The sequence below is a fragment of the Electrona antarctica genome, assembly GCF_951216825.1.
Source record: "Electrona antarctica genome assembly, chromosome: 19".
Lineage (NCBI taxonomy): Eukaryota > Metazoa > Chordata > Actinopteri > Myctophiformes > Myctophidae > Electrona > Electrona antarctica.
The window spans coordinates 3418153-3436862 of NC_136800.1; the positions used below are offsets into that span (position 1 = coordinate 3418153).

Genomic DNA, 18710 nt, shown 5'->3' on the forward strand with positions numbered 1-18710 from the left:
CTTAGGGTTGACGACAGAGTACAGCATCTATGATTTCCTGTTTTTGGCTATATAGAAGTGTATATTTGTACGTCTCTAAATGTTTTGATGAAGTGTGGGCCCTATTGTAAACAAGTGTAATGCTTTTATGGTGTCGTCCACTCACAGTTAACAGTTTTTGTATCAAGTCGTGCTTGAAATGTACTGTAATTCTGCAAACTGTTAAAAATACTTCAATCAATCAATGGCATTCAATGTCCCAAACCACACCAAAGGGTCACCATGCAACTCCTTGCAACCGTTTGGACCCACGGAGTTGCATGGGGTGACCCTTTGGTGTGGTTAGGGCTTAACATTACATATCGAACAACAAAACTTCACTGGGCCGCCTTTGTATGCATATTTGTGTAGTATGAACATTATATGAGGAGGGGCATTGAACAAGGTGGTAGGAGACTAATTTCATTCATTTGTTTGTTTGTAAGAGTACATAGTATTACTTTACCTTTGTTTGCGTTGGTACATTATGTGAGTTGAAATACACTTGTTACTATCATGTAAATCCTGTCATTAAGTTGCTTCCATGTTGTGTCGAATGAGATTTGGTTATGAAAAATAGTGTGGAATAAAATACATAAATTACATAATTTTGTTATAATGAGAACATAACAAGTATGTCCACGTGTGCTAGCACCATTGACTGATGACTCAAACATCCCAGTGACAGATTGACCATTACCATGGTGACATTATTGTCAGTGCTTTGTGGCTCTGTTTGTTCTGGGTGACCTGGGGGAAAACCGGTCCAATCCGGTCTGTAAGGTGACCAACTGACCATGTGGTCACAAGGATTGACGTGTGTTTCGCTGATTCATTTGACATGAATGCCACAGCTTTTTCCATGTTCGCCTATTTGAATTCTGGAATAATACATTTCTGGGTTTCTGGATGGATTGTTTGTGTTGTCATTGAACACAAGTGCACCACGACAACTCACCACAATATACAAAGACTAAACTAAAGGCCGTTGGGGTCCCACATTTTCCTCTCCTGATAAGTCTGATTTTAGGGTGTGCCTATTAATCATTATGTTCCATATTTCTAACTAATATATAAAAGCATATACTTCAGTACACTTCAGATAATACAGCTTCTCTGGTTTCTACATTTGTCTTCTGGTTATGACTAGGCTATATTCTTCTTCTAAATTCTGTATTTATTATTATTTATTTTCTTTCTTATTTCACTGCATGTGAGCTTCTATCCAGCAGAATCCTTGCCTAAACAGTATATTGGGAGGACAACTGCAGTGCATGTGGTGCGGCTTATCACCACGGGAGCTTAAAATACACAAGAGATGCCTGGGAATGCTTAAAATACACATTGTTGCAGAATGTGGTGTTCTTAATCCATTCACTTCATTCTCTAGTCTCTGCGTGCGTGCGTGTGTGTGGCGCTCTCTGAGGGGAAACAACAAGGCTAACAAGGCAATGATGAAGTAAAGAGAAAGAAAGGGGCATTTAAAGGAGAGAGAGATGGAAAATAAGTGTGAACTGTGAAATAATGAGTGTTCAGTGGCATGTTCAGCTCATTAAGTGAACCAAGGGGCCATTTCCATCAGTCCATTTGTTCCACAGGCTGTCTCTCTAGACCAGTGGTCCACGACATCGCGATACTACGGTAATTGTTAACACTTTGGGGTTTCTCCTTACCTTTCATTTATGAAACCATCACCACAACAATATATATGACCCTATGGCACAATTATTCAAGATCACTCACCCATTGCTGTCATTGTGATCAATAGCTTCAAATTCCCTATTGTGGTACTGGTCAACCAGCGACTGATACAAATGGTGGCTCCCAAAGGCACTTTAGGCTACCTCAAGACAATGCTTCACTCTAGATAAACCCATGGTTGGGAACAGTTTTAAGCTGTGCCACAGTGCCCAGCGGTGTCTAACTTTCTATGCCTAGCTTAGTAGCTTTGTTTGTCTGTCTGTGTGACACAAACACCTGCAGCTAATTAGAAACTGATTTAAACACACTGGTCTACTCTGCACACATGCTGTGAAGTTCATTAGAGGCACCTACTTGACTTCCCACTGTGTGATTCTTTTGTTGTGTTAAGAGGTCTCGCAATTATCAAGACATACATAGATGGTTTCGCATCTGAAATAGCTACAGCAAAGAGCATCACAATAAATGTGAGAATGCTAGCCAATGTACAAACTAACATCTAAAACGCTAATCTGTAATTACAATATTTATTTATTATGTAATTCCATTAATTTATTTTCTGTTTTAGAATACTCTTTGGGCTCCATGACATCTCGGTCCCCCATTTGAAGAGATATGCCAGGGACCCCCCATAAAGAGAAGATTTTAACAGCTCTAGCAGTGATTCTCAACCCGCTTAATTTCAAGGACCCCCCACAGTTTGACATGAATTAGGCTACGGACCCCCATGTAATGGCATTTCTACCTCTGAGACCCCAATTTATATTGTAAAATCAATGTTAATTTAACTCTGAGAGTGTATACAAATGGAACCAAATGGACCGGTTAGGGTCCATTTGGTTTAATTTGTACACTCTCAGAGTTACAGACCCATAAGGGTCCATTCGGTTCCAAACTTTCATTTAGCTGGGGCCCCCCTGGAGCTCCCTCAAGGACTCCTGAGGGTCCCCGGACCCCCACTTTGAGAATCACTGCAGTAGATAGTCCTACACTGCTCTTTGTTGCAAACTGATCATGTTGCTAGGGGTTGCTCTCCTTTAAAATGTGCTGCTAACTGGATTATTCGGCTCTGAAAGGGACATTCGGCTAATTGTTTACTCAGTTCCGCCTTAGGCTTTATAATCAGGCTGAGATGGGGGGGGGGGGGGGACCGTTACAATGCCTACCTCTCTTCAAGGTTGTCGACATGACAACAACAAACCCCACAGCATGCTTTTCTCCTGCTTCATTTGCCTAACAAGGTTTAGCAACACATTACTCTTCCACTACTTCCCTTGTGTCTCTGCATGTCTCAAAAGAAGGGCCTAGTGTCACGCCGAGTTGACTTTTGTGACCTTTGGATTCCCTGGTGGTGACTCTTGACTGCCCATTGACTGAACTTTATGGCACAGAGAAACCGTGTTAATGAGTTATGGAGGTAACCATTGTCCCCGGGGCTCCCGTGTCATTAATATGTTCTATCTCCACCCGAGTGAGCATAGCACTCATAAGTGATTTAAATCAAACAGGGAGGAGATAAGGGTCAGATTAATGGAGTAAGAACTAAGCGCTCCGGATGACCTTCATTTTGGCAACACGCTGATGACCACTTATGACGACATCCACACAGTGAGTAATGAGTGATATGAGGGACAGAAATGTCTCTTTTTTTTAATGGGCCTTTTCTGTCCCCCTTCCATAATGATCGCCCCGTCGTAAAGGATGCGTTTGCATGCTTATCAGACCCTCAGGGCATCGCTTGGGGACGAAACAACGCATGCAAGGAAGTGCATGATGGTCAATATGGAGATGACCTGTATACACCCCTCCCCTTTAAAGGGCTCCCCCATAATGGCTTTAAATTGAGACTCTGCCCATAGTAGTGCACACTTGCAACTGCCTACAGCACCTGGTCTGGTCTGGTGACTCTGGTCTGCAGAGGATATTGGAGCCTCTTGCTTCACCTCCTGCTTCCTTTCTGCACCAAGAAGAAGAGACCCACCACCACAGCCCGAACCTCTCCAGAGAAGAAAATGCACCCCATCCCGTTCCTGTGCATCTTCATACTCTCGTGTTTTACATCTTGCATGGCGGACAACACGAACACTGTGGATGGACTCATAGGCCTCCAGCCTCACCATAATAATTCCTCTGCACAGCTCAACAAACCGGTGAGATTCTTTTTTTTGTCGTTCATTCAATAACGCTTAAACTATTTAGACCTGAGGCCGATTCTAACAACAAAAAAGTGGCTTCTAAATCTTAACGGTTTTCTGAAAAACCATATGTTTCTGTGTCAGTGGTGCTCAACCTTTTTCACGTCAAGCAATGCTATTTTTCAATAGCTAAAGTATAACATACTGTAATCCTTAAAACACCAAAAAGGGGTTCCCGTCCTGAATGAAGAGTTCATATAACTTCCAATTGCTTTCAATTCCCTCAACCTGGAGCTGGAATCCAGAGCTGGCCCCTTACTAATACTGTTTTACTCCCAAATAATCTTTATCTAAATCTGCTGAAAGTACAATCTATGTTTGTCAGATGATGACTCACAGTAGATATCATTCGTTATGGATGTCGGAGCTATGGTGACTCTCATTCAGGACGGGAACCCCTTTATGTTATACTTCAGCAATTTTTTTAAAAATCTTGAAAATGTGCCTCAAATCTTTGAATATGTTTTGTTACAGAGTGAATGTTTTTAACTCAAATCTTTGCTTCTGGGGAGTCCCTGGAACAACATATATTCAGATCCGGGGGTCCGCGGCCAATTACATGTAATTTTTGGGGTCCTCCTTGACATGAAATATTGAGCACCACTGACATAGAAACATAAGGGTTTTCAGAAAACTGTCATGATTTAGAAGACATTTTTTAAAGTTTCGATGTCAGGCCTAAATGGGTTAAGGACAGAACATCTATGCAGTGGTTCTGAACATCTGGGTCTTGAGGAGGTTCCAGGTGGCTCCCATCTCCCCAAGTGACTGATAGTTAGCTACCTAGGTTGTGGTCACAGAGATAAATACTAATAATAATAATATCAATTGGGGGACAATCGCCTGATGCATATCAAACAGTCCTCTACATAAAAAAAAAGTTCACATTTAAAGGATGTCCTTAATTGTCAATACTGTACAACATTCCAGGTGCCTAAATAAGTGTGTGGTGTGTATGTGTGTGTGTGTGTGTGTGTGTGTGTGTGTGTGTGTGTGTGTGTGTGTGTGTGTGTGTGTGTGTGTGTGTGTGTGTGTGTGTGTGTGCGTGCGCGCACACACACACACACACACACGTGCATGTGCATCTATGATGTGAGCCTGTCCTTCAGAAGGTCATAGTATTAAATTAATTCACTTTCCCCATTGATCTTCCACCATGCAGGAACCCACGGGTAGATCTCGACTACACTTGGCGCTGTTCCTCTACAAGCTCTCCAAGTCTCAGAACAGCATCATCAACCAGCAGGAACCCCCCGTGGGCGACGAGGAGCTGGCCAAGAGGCGTCGGGAGACGGAGAACCAGCAGACGCTCGCCGCGTCCCGCGCTCGAAAGCAAGGCTGCAAAGTGTTCTTCTGGAAATCCTTCACGGCCTGCTAAACGCTCTCCTCGATGAACTGCCAGGCCTCTTGTTGTGTCTCTGTGGTGTCAAGTAACTAAGTGCATTGTACAATAAAGTACCGTACTTGAGTACAATTTCTACTTTACTGGAGTTTTTCCAATATAGGCTACTTTTACTTCTATTCCACGACATCTCCGAGGCAAACATTGTTACTTTGGCTCCACTGCAATCATTTGAAAACTTTAGTTACTATAGTGACTTTGAAGATTTTGATTAGTATTACAAAACATACATTAACCACTAGCCGATCTGCAAGCTCACAATGTGACACATTGTGAGCTTGTAAATCTGCCATTTTCAAAATATTGTTACATACTTATTTTATTCGAAGACTTCTGAAATGGGACATTCTGCATAGATAGTACTTTTGGTACATTTTGATGCCAATACTTTTGTACTTTTACTCAAGTAAATCTTCAATTTCCGGACTTTTACTTTAGTATCTCTACATTGCGGTATTGATACTTTTATTTAAGTAAGAAATGTGGGTATACCTTTTCCACCCCTGACTGTGCATAATGAATGTTTAAAGTCTCATAAGCTATCCCCCACTGTTCAGGATGCTCTGCAATTCAGTTCTACCCAACTCAGCTCTTCAAGGATTTGTAATAGTATTAAATGCCCCAATTAGTTTTCATAATGATTAGGATAGGAATGACATGATGTACGTGTGTGTGCTGCTCTACAAATAAATACACTTTGCTTACTAAAAGGGTTTTGTCTTGAATATAATATTTCAAAAAGGTTGAGCAGATCAGTCCCAATACTAGACCCCAATGGCAAAAGGCTGGCATCGGCAGGCATGGCTACCTTGACTCAAAATATGCAGTGGCTGGCCTGGGCCGTGGCTCAGCGGTCCAGGCACCTTGGCTGGTAATCCAGTCTGGCAGTGTGCCGCGGGTTCGACTCCCGATCCCGACGGCCTTTACTGCATGTCTTCCCCCCCATCGCTCTCCCCATTTCCTGTCAGCCTACTGTCTGTCCCTCCATAAAATATATTTAAAAAATGCAGTAGCTGGCCAGGCCTGGGCAGCGGTCCAGGCACCTTGGCTGGTAATCCAATGGTAATGTCACCCCCCCCCCCCCCCCCCCCCCCCTTTCTCCCCATTTCCTGTCAGCCTACTGTCTATAAAAAAAAGATGCAGTGGCTAAGAAGGCAGAATAACACGTGCACAATTTTGCAACCATTCCTATAGTAGCTGCCACAACACATACAGTTGGGTGCCACCGATATTGTCCCTTATCATTTGACCCATTTAGGCCTGACCTCAAAATTTTAAAAAATCCTACTAAATCCTCCAGGTTTCTGAAATAAATATTTTCACGATTTTTCAAAAATAGCAGACCTACAAGCTCGTAGCGCGCCACTCGGTGGCGCGCTATGAGCTTGTAGATCTGCTATTTTTCAATAGCTAAATTATAACAATGTTTAAAACACCAAAAGGGGTTCCCGCCCAAAATGGGTTTTAACTGTCCTTTTGCGCAGATCACGCAAACCTCCGCAAAAAGAAAAGGACAATATCGATGGCCTCCAACTGTACTGTACCAACCTCATACATCCCATTTATGCCCCCTGCTGCAGAACAACTGCATGGAGCTCAATGTGTAATAAGAACCAATGAAAAGAGTCGGAAACAGGGATTAAAAGGTTAACTGAAAAATGATTACTAAACTTCACACAGAAAGTAAACAGCTTTGAACTTTCATGACAAATAATTACCAAAATGGGGGGGGGGGGCCTTTAAGGTGGTGACTTGAAAAGTCCCAGTTCAGTTCAAAAGGGAAATCAGTCTCTCTCTCTCTCTCCTATTTGGAGAACCAGATTACCACAGTAGTGGGTTGGGGGGGTTCAGAGTTCCGGGTCGGCTCGCCAGGTCCGGGTACCATCCGGTACCAGAACCATCCAGGAAGGGAATCCTTTCAGGACACAAAAAAATCACTTCATGAGTAAAGAACGTGATTTGATCAAGATCAAGTTCTTTATACATACACAGTAAACAATCATATTCTAGCATGCATGCCTTAATAGTCTTAGAAAATAAAATGTAGTGTATTTCATAATATCAGTCTTATTCAAACAAAAGTGTTCAAACAAACCAAATGCTTTTAAGTCAAAACTCATACTTTCAATAAAAACTCAATCAAATAACCAACTAGAAAAAGTGCCCTTCTGGGCACAGGTCTCCACCAGGAGGATAGGACTGTGTGAGATGTTTGGCAAAATGTTTAGGAGTAATATAAACATGTTTGCCTTTGATGGCAATTGGATGACTTGAGGCATTTTGTTCCAAAAATGTGTTTTTCAAAAATCAACCTGTTGGTGGCGCTATAACAGGCCAATGTGAAAAGGGTGGGATATATTCCTCAGCCTAGTAAGAAAATGTGTGAAAGATTTCACGTAAATTGCATGCTGCGTTCATGATTTGAGGCTTTTGTTCAAAACGGGGCAATCTTGCAAACTGTGAAAGCCAATTATAGCCAATTAGGATGGAATATGAAATATCGGACAGATCCGACTTGAGCACATGACCATAGAGATACTGTGTAACGATTTGTGAGATTTTTGGACAGAATCTGGAGGAGTAATATCAAAAAATGTGTTTTACAAAAGTCGGCCTCCTGGTGGCGCTATAAAAGGCAGATGCGGAAAATGCAGGTCAGAGGTTTGTCCTTGGCCTCTAGGGAGTGTGCATGCAACGCTTCACGCAGATCGGTGCAGTTTTAGGTAAAAATGTGAAAAGCTGCCTCATGGTGGCGCTATAACAGGCCGTTCTGGAAAATGCGGGGCAGAGGTTCATGGTTGGCATCCAGGGAGTGTGTGTGCAAAGTTTGGCATCGACCGGGTTAACGGTGCCGGAGATTAGCTGTACACAGACGGACGGAAGGAAGGACGGACGGACGGACACACACACACACACGGACGGACGGACACACACACACACGGACGGAGTGCAAAACATACTCTCTCCCCATGCCTTCGGCCTGGTGGAGACAATAATTGATCCATTGCTAAAGACACCAAGCCTAAATAACTCACCGATGAGTAACAAAGGACTAGCACTGTATCACAGAAGTGAAGATACATCAGTAGAGGACTCAAGGGCTGCTGCCATGCTGGCAAACATTTCAGTCATCTTGAATGGAGGTGGAAATGGGAGGGATAAGTGTAGGAACTGATGTCACCCATATACTGCTGTGATTGACAGGCCGGAAATGCGTTGCCATTTTTGGGTTGCCATGTTGGCTGGATTACATATGTGCAGGGACCCCCGTAAGAGAAGATTGTTACAGCTCTAGCAGTGAATCTCAGCCATTTTAATTTCAAGGACTCCCAGTTTTACATGCATATTAGTCTACAGACCCCCGTTTAATGGCATTTCTGTCTCTGGGACCCCAATTTATATTGTGAAATCAAAGTTTATTTAACTCTGAGAGTGTACAAATGGAACTCTCTCTGACTTACAGACCCATAAGGGTCCATTTCATGGTTCCTAACTATATCATTTAGCTGGGGACCCCCTGGGAACTCTCTCAAGGACCCCTAGGGGTCCCCGGACCCCACTTTGGGAACCACTGACCTATTCTATAGGGCCAACTTGTAAAATGGAGTAAGCACTGTGGACATGATCAAACTCTTTCAGCACAGGCTGCACAGCTACAAACCAACACGCTTCAAGTTATATATGACGAGATGTTGTTTTTGGCAGCAAAGTTCTATTTTAGTTTAGTCATAGTCTTTGGAATGCAACTTCAGTTTTAGTCATATTTTAGTCACCTAGAATGTCTTAGTGTTAGTCTAGTTTTAGTCGACTAAATGTCATGTGATTTTAGTCGACTAAATCTACAGTTGATTTAGTCGACTAAAATGTATTTTGGCGGGCCGTTCCGGCGCGTCATCCTAATGGCTGATTTTGGCTGAAAATAGCCGATCTACAAGCTCGCAACCAAGTGTAAAATGAGTAAATGACTTATACTGGATCTCTTGTCCACTAGTCCCTTCCTAACATTTTAGTCTAGTTTTTATTTGTTGACGAAATTGTCAGTATATCTAGTTTTAGTTTTAGTCACCATAGCTTAGTTTTCATTTAGTTTCCATTTAGTTTCCGTCAGTGAAAAAAGGTAGTCGACGAACATTTCTCGTCTTAGTTTTAGTCGACGAAATCGACACTGGACGAGATAGACAAAGCTAACACCTCATTTGACCAGTGGGCAACAGTGTTGTTAAATCTTCCCAAACCTTTTTTCCCCCCCAGAAAGAGCACATTGTAAATCAAATTAATTTGGCATCTGTGGCTTCAGCCTGTGCAATAAATCCTCCTCGTCCAGTAATTGGAGCCATTTTCATACTTGTCTGATAGCATTATTTCACAGTATGATTATAACTTTCGATCCGATTGCTCAAAGTTTGACCGTGATTTCATAACCACTGTCGAACACGACCATATAATATGATATTGCAGCGTTTTAATTCCTACAAAGGGACCACTTTGGCGAGTTTAGCTTAACCCATTTTGGGTGGGATTCGCGGGAACCCTTTTTGGTGTTTTAAACATTATGTTATAATTTAGCTATTGAAAAATAGCAGATCTACAAGCTCATAGCACGCCACCGAGTGGCGCGCTACGAGCTTGTAGGTCTGCTATTTTTGAAAAATCGTGAAAATATTTATTTTTTTGACATGCCTGACATCGGCTGTAAGATGCACCTATACAACGATTGACAACAGTAACTTACCTTGCAATTAGGGATGTCCCGATCAGGTTTCCATCATTTGATTTTGAGTATTTGCCGATACCGATTTTTCCCGATCCGATATTTATTTATAATTTTATGGAACACTATCCATATCCAAAATCACAGAAAAAAATCCAGTCTAATGTCATGATATGGATGTTTGGGGTAGCCTATTGATACTAGGGATGTCCCTATCACGTTTCTTTTGCTACCGATCCGATTCCGATCATTTGAAAATGACGTGATCGGCTCCCGATTTCTGATCACGTGATCGAATCGGGACAACCCTATACTTGCAATCAATCAATGACAATATTAAGAATAGCTGTATGTTGCTGGACGGGGATGACAGACCCTCTGCCATGCTAGTTTTAGTCCACAAGAGGAGGCTCTGTTTGGTCCATAATGCATGTAGTCCTGTCCCTTATAGTGCGTGTGTGCGTGCGTGCGTGCGTGCGTGCCTGTTTGCCTGCAGTGAACATGATGCTTCTCAATGATCAGCCCACCACCAGACCAGTAAAAGCCATAAACCTTTAGCTTTATAGACCCCCATTCATCATGCTTACAGTATATGCTTTATACGGTGCTGTAATTCCATAAAGGCATGATGCGATACCGCATGTCATATGTTTACTGCTCTCTGTCGTTTTGATGTGTGTGTGTGCGTGTGTGTGTGTGCGTGTGTGTGCGTGCGTGCGTGCGTGCGTGCGTGCGTGCGTGCGTGCGTGCGTTCGTGCGTGCGTGCGTGCGTGCGTGCGTGCGTGCGTTCAGTATGCACAGTACAGTGTGTGTATGCGTGCGTGCGTGCGTGCGTGCGTGTGTTCAGTATGCACAGTACAGTGTGTGTATGCGTGCGTGCGTGCGTGCGTGCGTGCGTGCGTGCGTGCGTGCGTGCGTTCCGTATGCACAGTACAGTGTGTGTATGCCCTTGGCCCCTTGCACACACATGCACATGTTCTCGTCGAGTACACATACAGTACAGTCCATACATTGCAGCTGCATGCACCCACATACAGTATGCATGTGCTATACTGTACATGTGTGTGGTCTAAAGATCTGTCATGATGGCACAGATAGACATGTCATTGCGTAACTCGGCCATGCATGCATAAAACCGCAGATATGGGGTCTATTAAAAATGCATTGATCTGCTGTGCATGTATTATGCATGGACGGATAATGCTTGAGAGAATAACGTGAATTCATTAATAGAAAACAAGGATTAGTACAGTATGGGCACCGCGCTGAGGTGGGGAGTGGGAGGCAGAGAGAGAGAGAAATAGAGAGGGGTTTAAGTGAAACAGACAAGGAAGAAATAAATGAAAGATGTGCAAATTGGACTGGCTTATTAATGGGCATAGGGGGAAAAGTTGGGCAAAGCAGAGAGAAAGATGCAGGAAGGAGAGGGAAATAGAATAACAGAGCATGATTAACTATAAATGTGGCCTTTTGATGCAGAAATAAAGAAATCTATTGATGTATATTTTGATAGCTTATGCATCTCAACATATGTCATAATTGTACACATAATACTTTGGCTTATAGGAGGTCACATTGAGTCCCATCTGGGATAGCCAGTCACTAAAGGTGGCGCAGGGACACTTTGGGATAGTCAGCTATCTTAAATAACAGCTGTGAGTTCTTCCTGTCATATATAGTAGGCTCAGTGACTTTTACCACCCAAGGAATGCGTTCAACAGAAAGACCCCTGTGGTGACTGATTGCTGACTCTGTGGTAGCTTGTTGACTAAGCCTTGAGGGTCAACAACACACACACACACACACACACACACACACACACGCAGGAACAGGGTGACACCCACATGTTAAGACTGTATAAGACAGGTAGGGGATCAGTAGAAGAGTGTGAGTGAGAGACAGAGAGAGACAGAGAGAGAGAGAGACAAGGGGGGCCCTGCATGAGATGCAGGCCTCAATACGATGGAACGATGATATCTGTAACCTGTCTGTAACTGATTGCTGATCAATAAACGGAAATAAGGATTATGTGCCTGCCTGGATCTCCATATTCATTCTCAACGAGCAACTTAGAAAAATCTCCACAGAACCCTGAGGAAAAGACACATCATAAATGGCGCCAGACGTTGGAGGGAGGTTGGTGAGGAAAAGTCTGGGGATTTTCTGCGCCACGCAAGACGGACCTGCGTATCTGTGGATTTTTTGTTGCTTTTAACGTGACTTTGGATGGAACCCAGGACTGAAGTTAGGATGATGGAATAGGTTTGTGATTCTTGTGTTAAGCGTACGTGTTAGGGCCATGGTGTACATCTGGACGCTGTGTTAGGCAGGTTATTGGTTAGGTTAGTAATTAGGTACTTGGAGTCTGCTTCTGTTAGGGTGTTGACAGGGTTTAGGAGTTAAATGGTAGTGTAGCTTATATGGTATGATTGTGCGTACATGTGTGTGCTAGAGCATCTTTGTGAGTTGGGGTTGAATGCCGCATGCTGGGGAGGCCTTTTTCTTTGTCTTTGCGACGGAGCGGGGGAGGATTTTATGCTTTAGGCTTGGGTGTTATTATTTGGGTTGGCCTATAGTATTATTTTTTCTTTTAGGTATTTCTGAAGCATGTGGGACATGTTTCTGAGGGGGGAGTAATATAGATATTAAAATGGGGATTTAATTCAGGTTAAATTGGCTTTAATTTGGGGGTCCAAGCTAAATTTAGGAGGTACTTGAGAATACATTTCTCATTGTAAATGATCACATTTAGGATATTTCATTTATCCTTTGTAAAATTAGATAGGTTAATTTGGATGGTTAAGCATACAGGTTTTTTATTTTAGTCAAGAAATATAGCCTGCAGGGGTAATTTGATTCTGGGACAAAACAGTTGCTTAGATGTGAATGAGGGAGCGATTGAGTGCATTTGACGCCTGTATGGAGTGCATGCAGGGGGGTCAATCTCTTCCCTCAGTCAGTGATTTGACTTGCTAGTCTAAAAAGAAATATAGAGGCATTTCTATATTTCTTTGTCACTGTCAGTAGTTTTCTCATTTCTTTATTTTACACTTTCCTGTGTGAATGGTGAGAGAGAAAGAATTGCATATTTTCCTTGGAGTAAGTTCATTGATTACTCATTCTGTGGGGACGGTATGCAAATGAGTATGCATGTCTGTGACTGAGTGAGAGGTGACACAGTATGAGAGTGTGTCACAGTGTGACTGTGTAAGTTTAGTGTCTAGTAGATTATCTACAATTTAGTAGTTATGGCTGCCACTCTAGTGCGCATTGTGCAAAACAAATTCTCATCTAAGAATATTCCCAGAATTTCAGAAAAATGGCATCAGATTCAAGTAAAAATAGGTCGACAGCTGAGAACGAGTCATATTGACAGTGAGGAGATGAGCAGGAAATTGTCCGTACCATTGTCTCCTGTGTCAGTACTGCCCGATGAGAAGATTTCCGCTGATTGCGGCACAGACAACCAGTGCATTGACACTGAGGGTCACAGCAACAACTCAGCACAGACTGAGGTGGACAACAGGGACGTGAGAACATCTGAGCAGTCAAAACCTGGGCTACAAGCAGACTGTATTAAAGAGGAGCTGGGATCGGTCCGGCGCCTGAAAAGGGACTTGATCAGTGAATTGACTGTGTCAACGAGGGCACACAGACATTTTCTGCGTATGATTGAGACGCAGTTGAATGAACTTTCAGTGAGGGAGAAACAGTTGATCGGTGATCTCAGTGACAAGGCTGCACACAGCCACAGTTTACATGGAGGTGATGACATCTACAGAAGGACAGCAAGCCCCAATCCGGCCATGAGCGGCAGCAACCTGTCACAGGAGGAAGTGAGGGGGGACGCTGTCATGATGCTGAACTCTCTTGGCGATAGTCTCACTGTTCTTCGTGGGCAGATTTTTGTGATAGAGAATATTGAGCGGGAGAATATTGATTCAGCCGATATTACGTACCTGGCGGAGCGTTTGGCTGGATTGGCTGCTCAAGAAAAAGACTTGGTTCGATTGTACAATGACCATTCTGATGCGTTGAAAGAGCTGGAGAGCAAACACTGCCGTGACAGAGCTGCTGGACGCACGGAGAAACGTGTGTTACCGAGTCACGACAGGCAGAGTGGGAGTAAGAGGAAGTACGTCAACAAAAGTGATGAGGATTTTGAACAGGACAGCAGTGATTGTGAGAGCCATTCCGGCACTCGCACACGTTCAAGCCGGAGACGTGTGAAAGACTCCAGGGGGGCCTTGAACAGAGGCCCATGCAGATCAAAGAGGCCCACACCTGACATTGATGATAACTGCCCCAGGATGCTCCCGATGCTGGGGAAGGGCAGACATATGGAATACAAGCCATGGGCGTCCGTCGACATGACTGACATTGTGCGTCGACTTCCCCTTTTGCGGGATGGTGCGCAACGCTGGATATTGAAGTTTGAGGACCTTTTGACTGGGACAGAGCTAACTGTGGGTGACTTAAAACAACTTCTGGCAAATCTGATTGACATAGACGGCCTAGATGACATTCTTGACCGTGCGGGACTCAGACTGTACGCAGGCACAACGGCTGGAGACACAGACCTTTTCTTGAGTCACAGAGGAGCACTATGGCGTGCGCTGAGAGACTTGTACCCCACTGAAGTGCATCCGGATACGATTACGATATCTCCGCTGGGGGTCTCCGAACCACCACGTAAATATGTCGCCCGCGTGTACCAGGAATGGATGGATGCCACAGGAAAGGACCCTGAGCGTAATGATCTTGAACGGTCTAGTGTCTACTCAAAAATTGAACAAGGTCTTCCTGAGAAAGTCAGGGCCAATCTGCAGACAGTGGTTGGCCTGGCGAAATTGCCCCTTGCTCTGTACGTGGATCACATTGTACACTGCGTTGGACTTGCTCGCAAGGAGGCAGATGAGCAGGAACAAAGTCACACAGAAATGGTTCGACTGCTGACCAAGACCCAGTTGGAGGTCGCACAACAGATCATACAAGCGGCTGTCGTGACAGCTGGGGTTGAGCCCCAGGCGGCTCCTGACCTACCCAGTGCACCCAGGGTTGACAAGACTCAGCCCGAACAGTTTCGTCCACATAATCCCAAGCCGAGTGGACCACGTTATTACACAGGCTGTTATAGGTGTGGCGATGTGACGCACTTGCAGCGTTTTTGCACGGCTGTTTTGCCACAACCACTTCTGCCATGGAGAGTACGAGAGACTCCTGGTTTCGTGGGGCCACAACAGAGGACGCAGTGGCAATGGGGATGTCAGCCACCTGTGCGACCCTATCAGGGGGCAGTGCAGCCACAGACACGTCACAGCCCGGAAAGCTGGAGGATGAGAGGTGTTTGCCATAAATGTGGGATATATGGTCATTTTTCTGGACAATGTGATCAGAAACCACAATGGGAAACTTTGAGGGAAGTCAAGTTGACCGGACCTCATGGATGAGGAGGACAGCTAAAGGAGAAGTGCCATGCTCTTCTTTTGACAGTTGACTTGACACGCCCCTCTCTATTGAAATGTGTGTGTGAAAGGGGACACCGCCTGATTGAGTGCATGAGTGAGTGAGACGAGGGGGGTCCCTCTCCCCTCTCTGTTCGACTGTGTGAAGTGAGTGAGTTAGGTGAGTTATGTTTGAAGGGTTGAGAATTGATTGAGAATAATGTATGTGAGTGAATGAATGATTGAATGTACTTCAATCATACTAGACTTACTTCAAAAAGGTTCTAGCTATGTCCGGTGAAATATTGCTAGTAGGAGCCATTCTAAAAGTGATAGCTAAATGAGCAAATACATACAGAGCTACGTGTGAGGAATTGCAATGACAATTTTAGCATGCTCTGACGGAATGTGCTTTAGGGGAAAGAGGGGGGAGAGAGCAATTTCCTTCTCACCCTAAAATAAATACCTTGTTTAGTTTCAGATAACAGGGAGAGGGCTTTAGGGACCTCCTGTGGACCTCCTGTCCTGTCCTGTCCTGTCTTTACCTCCTACCTCTGTTTGACCCGCTGTGAGCTGTTTATTGGGGGTGCTATTTAGAGAAAAAGATGGGAAGAAAGTCTGCTTTTGGAGTCTGATGTCAACAAGTAGGTCGCAATTAAGGACTACATTTGTAAGGGTGTATTATGGTGTGAATTTTAAGTATTGGTTTTAGTCAAAAGTGTCTGTTTGTGTGTAGGGTAATGGAGGCGACGGCTTACAGCCTTACTGCATAACGGTGATCACAGGAATTCGCCACCCTGTGTTCTGAGCACAAGACTTGCTGGTAGCATACTGAGGGGGATTTGACCCATATCTCCAGGAGTGGAAGTTTTAACCGGGGGATCTAGACCCACGGTTGAACCTTTCAGGGTTAAAGCAAGCCAGCCCCTCAGCTCAAAACACCTGTCCATCAATACGTTTGGTGACGTGACATCAGTGAATTTAGTTAGTTCAGCGACACTATTTATGACTCTCATTTAATAGTCTCATTGTAATCTCTCAACACCATGGTTATTACATTCCTTTGCCATGCCAGAACTAGGGAGATTAGCAAAAAGAGTGAGATTAATGCCAGAGAGGTCATCTTAGTGACCAGTAGCTTGTAGTGTCATCAAATATCCTAAGAAATTATTGGGGATATTCGTAGTGGGAGCCTGTATTTCTTCCTATAATTAGGTGTGGAAGAGAGGAGTCCATCCATGGATTCCTGAAGGTGTCGAAAGTGACATCTGACTGCACCAAAAGGATCACGGGGAGACCACCAGCGCTAACAGGAGGTCATCCCGAGGGCAGAGAGTCCAGGGGGGTGTGTCTGCGGCAGCTGTCTACACAACACTACGAGAACAGCGACAGAGGAGCTCCTAACTCAGCTTCTACCGTCGGAAATCAACAGCAGGTGACTTTCACAGACCTGTGTTCGCTACAGGAGAGGTCCAAGGGAGGCTACGGCCCACGGGCCGGTGCCAACTGGTTCTCTTTCTGCACTAGGAGGGAGGGGAGGTCCAAGCCAGACCGTTCCAATGTTCGTATACAATGAAGAAGAGGAGCGTTCCTGCTACAGGAGCGTTTCAATGCTTTTGCTGTCATGATTGACATGACTAAGCAATAAGCTGTCCACTAAGAGCCTTGTGATGCTCAAAGTGAGTTCTACTGAGTTCTACTGCTGACTGCAGTTAAGCTGTGGTTCACGTGTGTGCTGTGACAACAAGCATATGGTGACAACGGTCTGCTTCAAACCTACAGATCTGAGAGCTATGTGCGAGCTCTGAGAATCAAGAAGGATGTTCCAAGCGTTTTTATTCTATAGGCGAAAAAAGAATTGTGGGAACCATTTCCCTAGCGCGTTGAACGTTTGAACAATTTGCGTCATGAAGGGAAAAAATCGCGGTTCATCTGAATTGTGATTAATGTTGGAAAATGTTGTTCTAATGTTTGTGTTTTGTTGTATTCTGTGCTGGCAGGTCGAAATAGATATAACAAGGTACTGGAAATAGTACTGTTAAAGGGATGGTCTAACCATTTTGTCATGCTTTGAGTGTTAACTTTTCATTTTACAGGTATTTGTATTCAATCAATATAGGAATTTGATTTAGTCTAAACAGGATGTAATCAATATAGGAATTTGATTTAGTCTAAATAGGATTTCAGTTAAATAAGGAGTTTAATTTCTGTTTTAAATATGGTTCAGTTTCAGGTCTGTCATACAAGAGGTACAACGGAACAAGCCCCATGCTGGTTCGGTTCTAATTTGGTACAATATAGATAGTTAAAATAGTTGTTTGAAAATAATAGTTGATGGTAATAATATGAGTTCATTTTAGATAACTTCCTTAAGTATCACAGTGAAGTCCAATTAAGGAATGGGAATTATATTCTAGTTAGTAATACAAATGTTGTTTGATTGTTAGTTAAAGTAGGCCTACATTAGGATAATGAGTTAACGTCAGAAGATGTGAGTGAGTTGGTATTGGAACCTGTATGCACATGCACTGAATTGACTCGTCTGCCTGGGGAGGCAGGGTTCACAGGGGTCGCCTCTGTGTGCTTGTTTATATGGGTGGAACAGACCAAAGTACTGAACATTACCAAGTACTAAAACAGGATGAAGTAACCCGTAGGCTTTAGGTTATCGAGTAATATATTGCAGACAATGTTGAACTGATGGAGTCAGTATAATGTTACTATGTTAATAGTCACATATAATATTGATACAGGTTGAGACTCACCATGAGTATTACATGTTAGCTCTTAGTTTGTGTGCAACTTTCCGAGTGTCGGATGGATGGTTTCTGCAGGGCCATTCATCCATTATTCCATGAAAGTTGCTCACTAACTAAGAAGGGGGGGAGAAGGGAATATTATATTATTTCTTATTAAGTCGATATTGGAATCCACTTCCAAACAAATATTGATGTCTATACAGGTACAGGAATCAGCCTATCTAATGTTGGGGAACAAATTAAAAATAGTATAGTAATTAGCCTAGGAACAGTTCACTTGAATTTATTTTATCTGGGTGTGACAACAAACAGCTTCAGACTGATAGGGTCATTGTCTAACAGATTTTGTTCATTTTGTTTTGAGTTTTGTGTCAACCTGACTGTGTTTTACCTTCACATTATCCAGGGGGGAAGAGGGTAATTACCTACGAAGGGAGACCGTTTGGGGAATTTGAACATTTTGGGATTTTTTGGGAAAAA

General features: G+C 43.6%; 1 protein-coding gene across 1 annotated transcript; it reads left to right on the forward strand.

Annotated features, from left to right (window-relative positions):
• Positions 1-3601: 3601 nt before the first annotated feature.
• On the forward strand, positions 3602-5292 carry LOC306943786 (uncharacterized protein; the record flags this gene model as incomplete). Its single annotated transcript, XM_079530314.1, has 2 exons — positions 3602-3869; positions 5077-5292. The coding sequence occupies exons 1-2, from the start codon at positions 3732-3734 to the stop codon at positions 5290-5292; spliced, it is 354 nt and encodes a 117-aa protein (XP_079386440.1). The 5' UTR covers positions 3602-3731.
• Positions 5293-18710: the final 13418 nt, after the last annotated feature.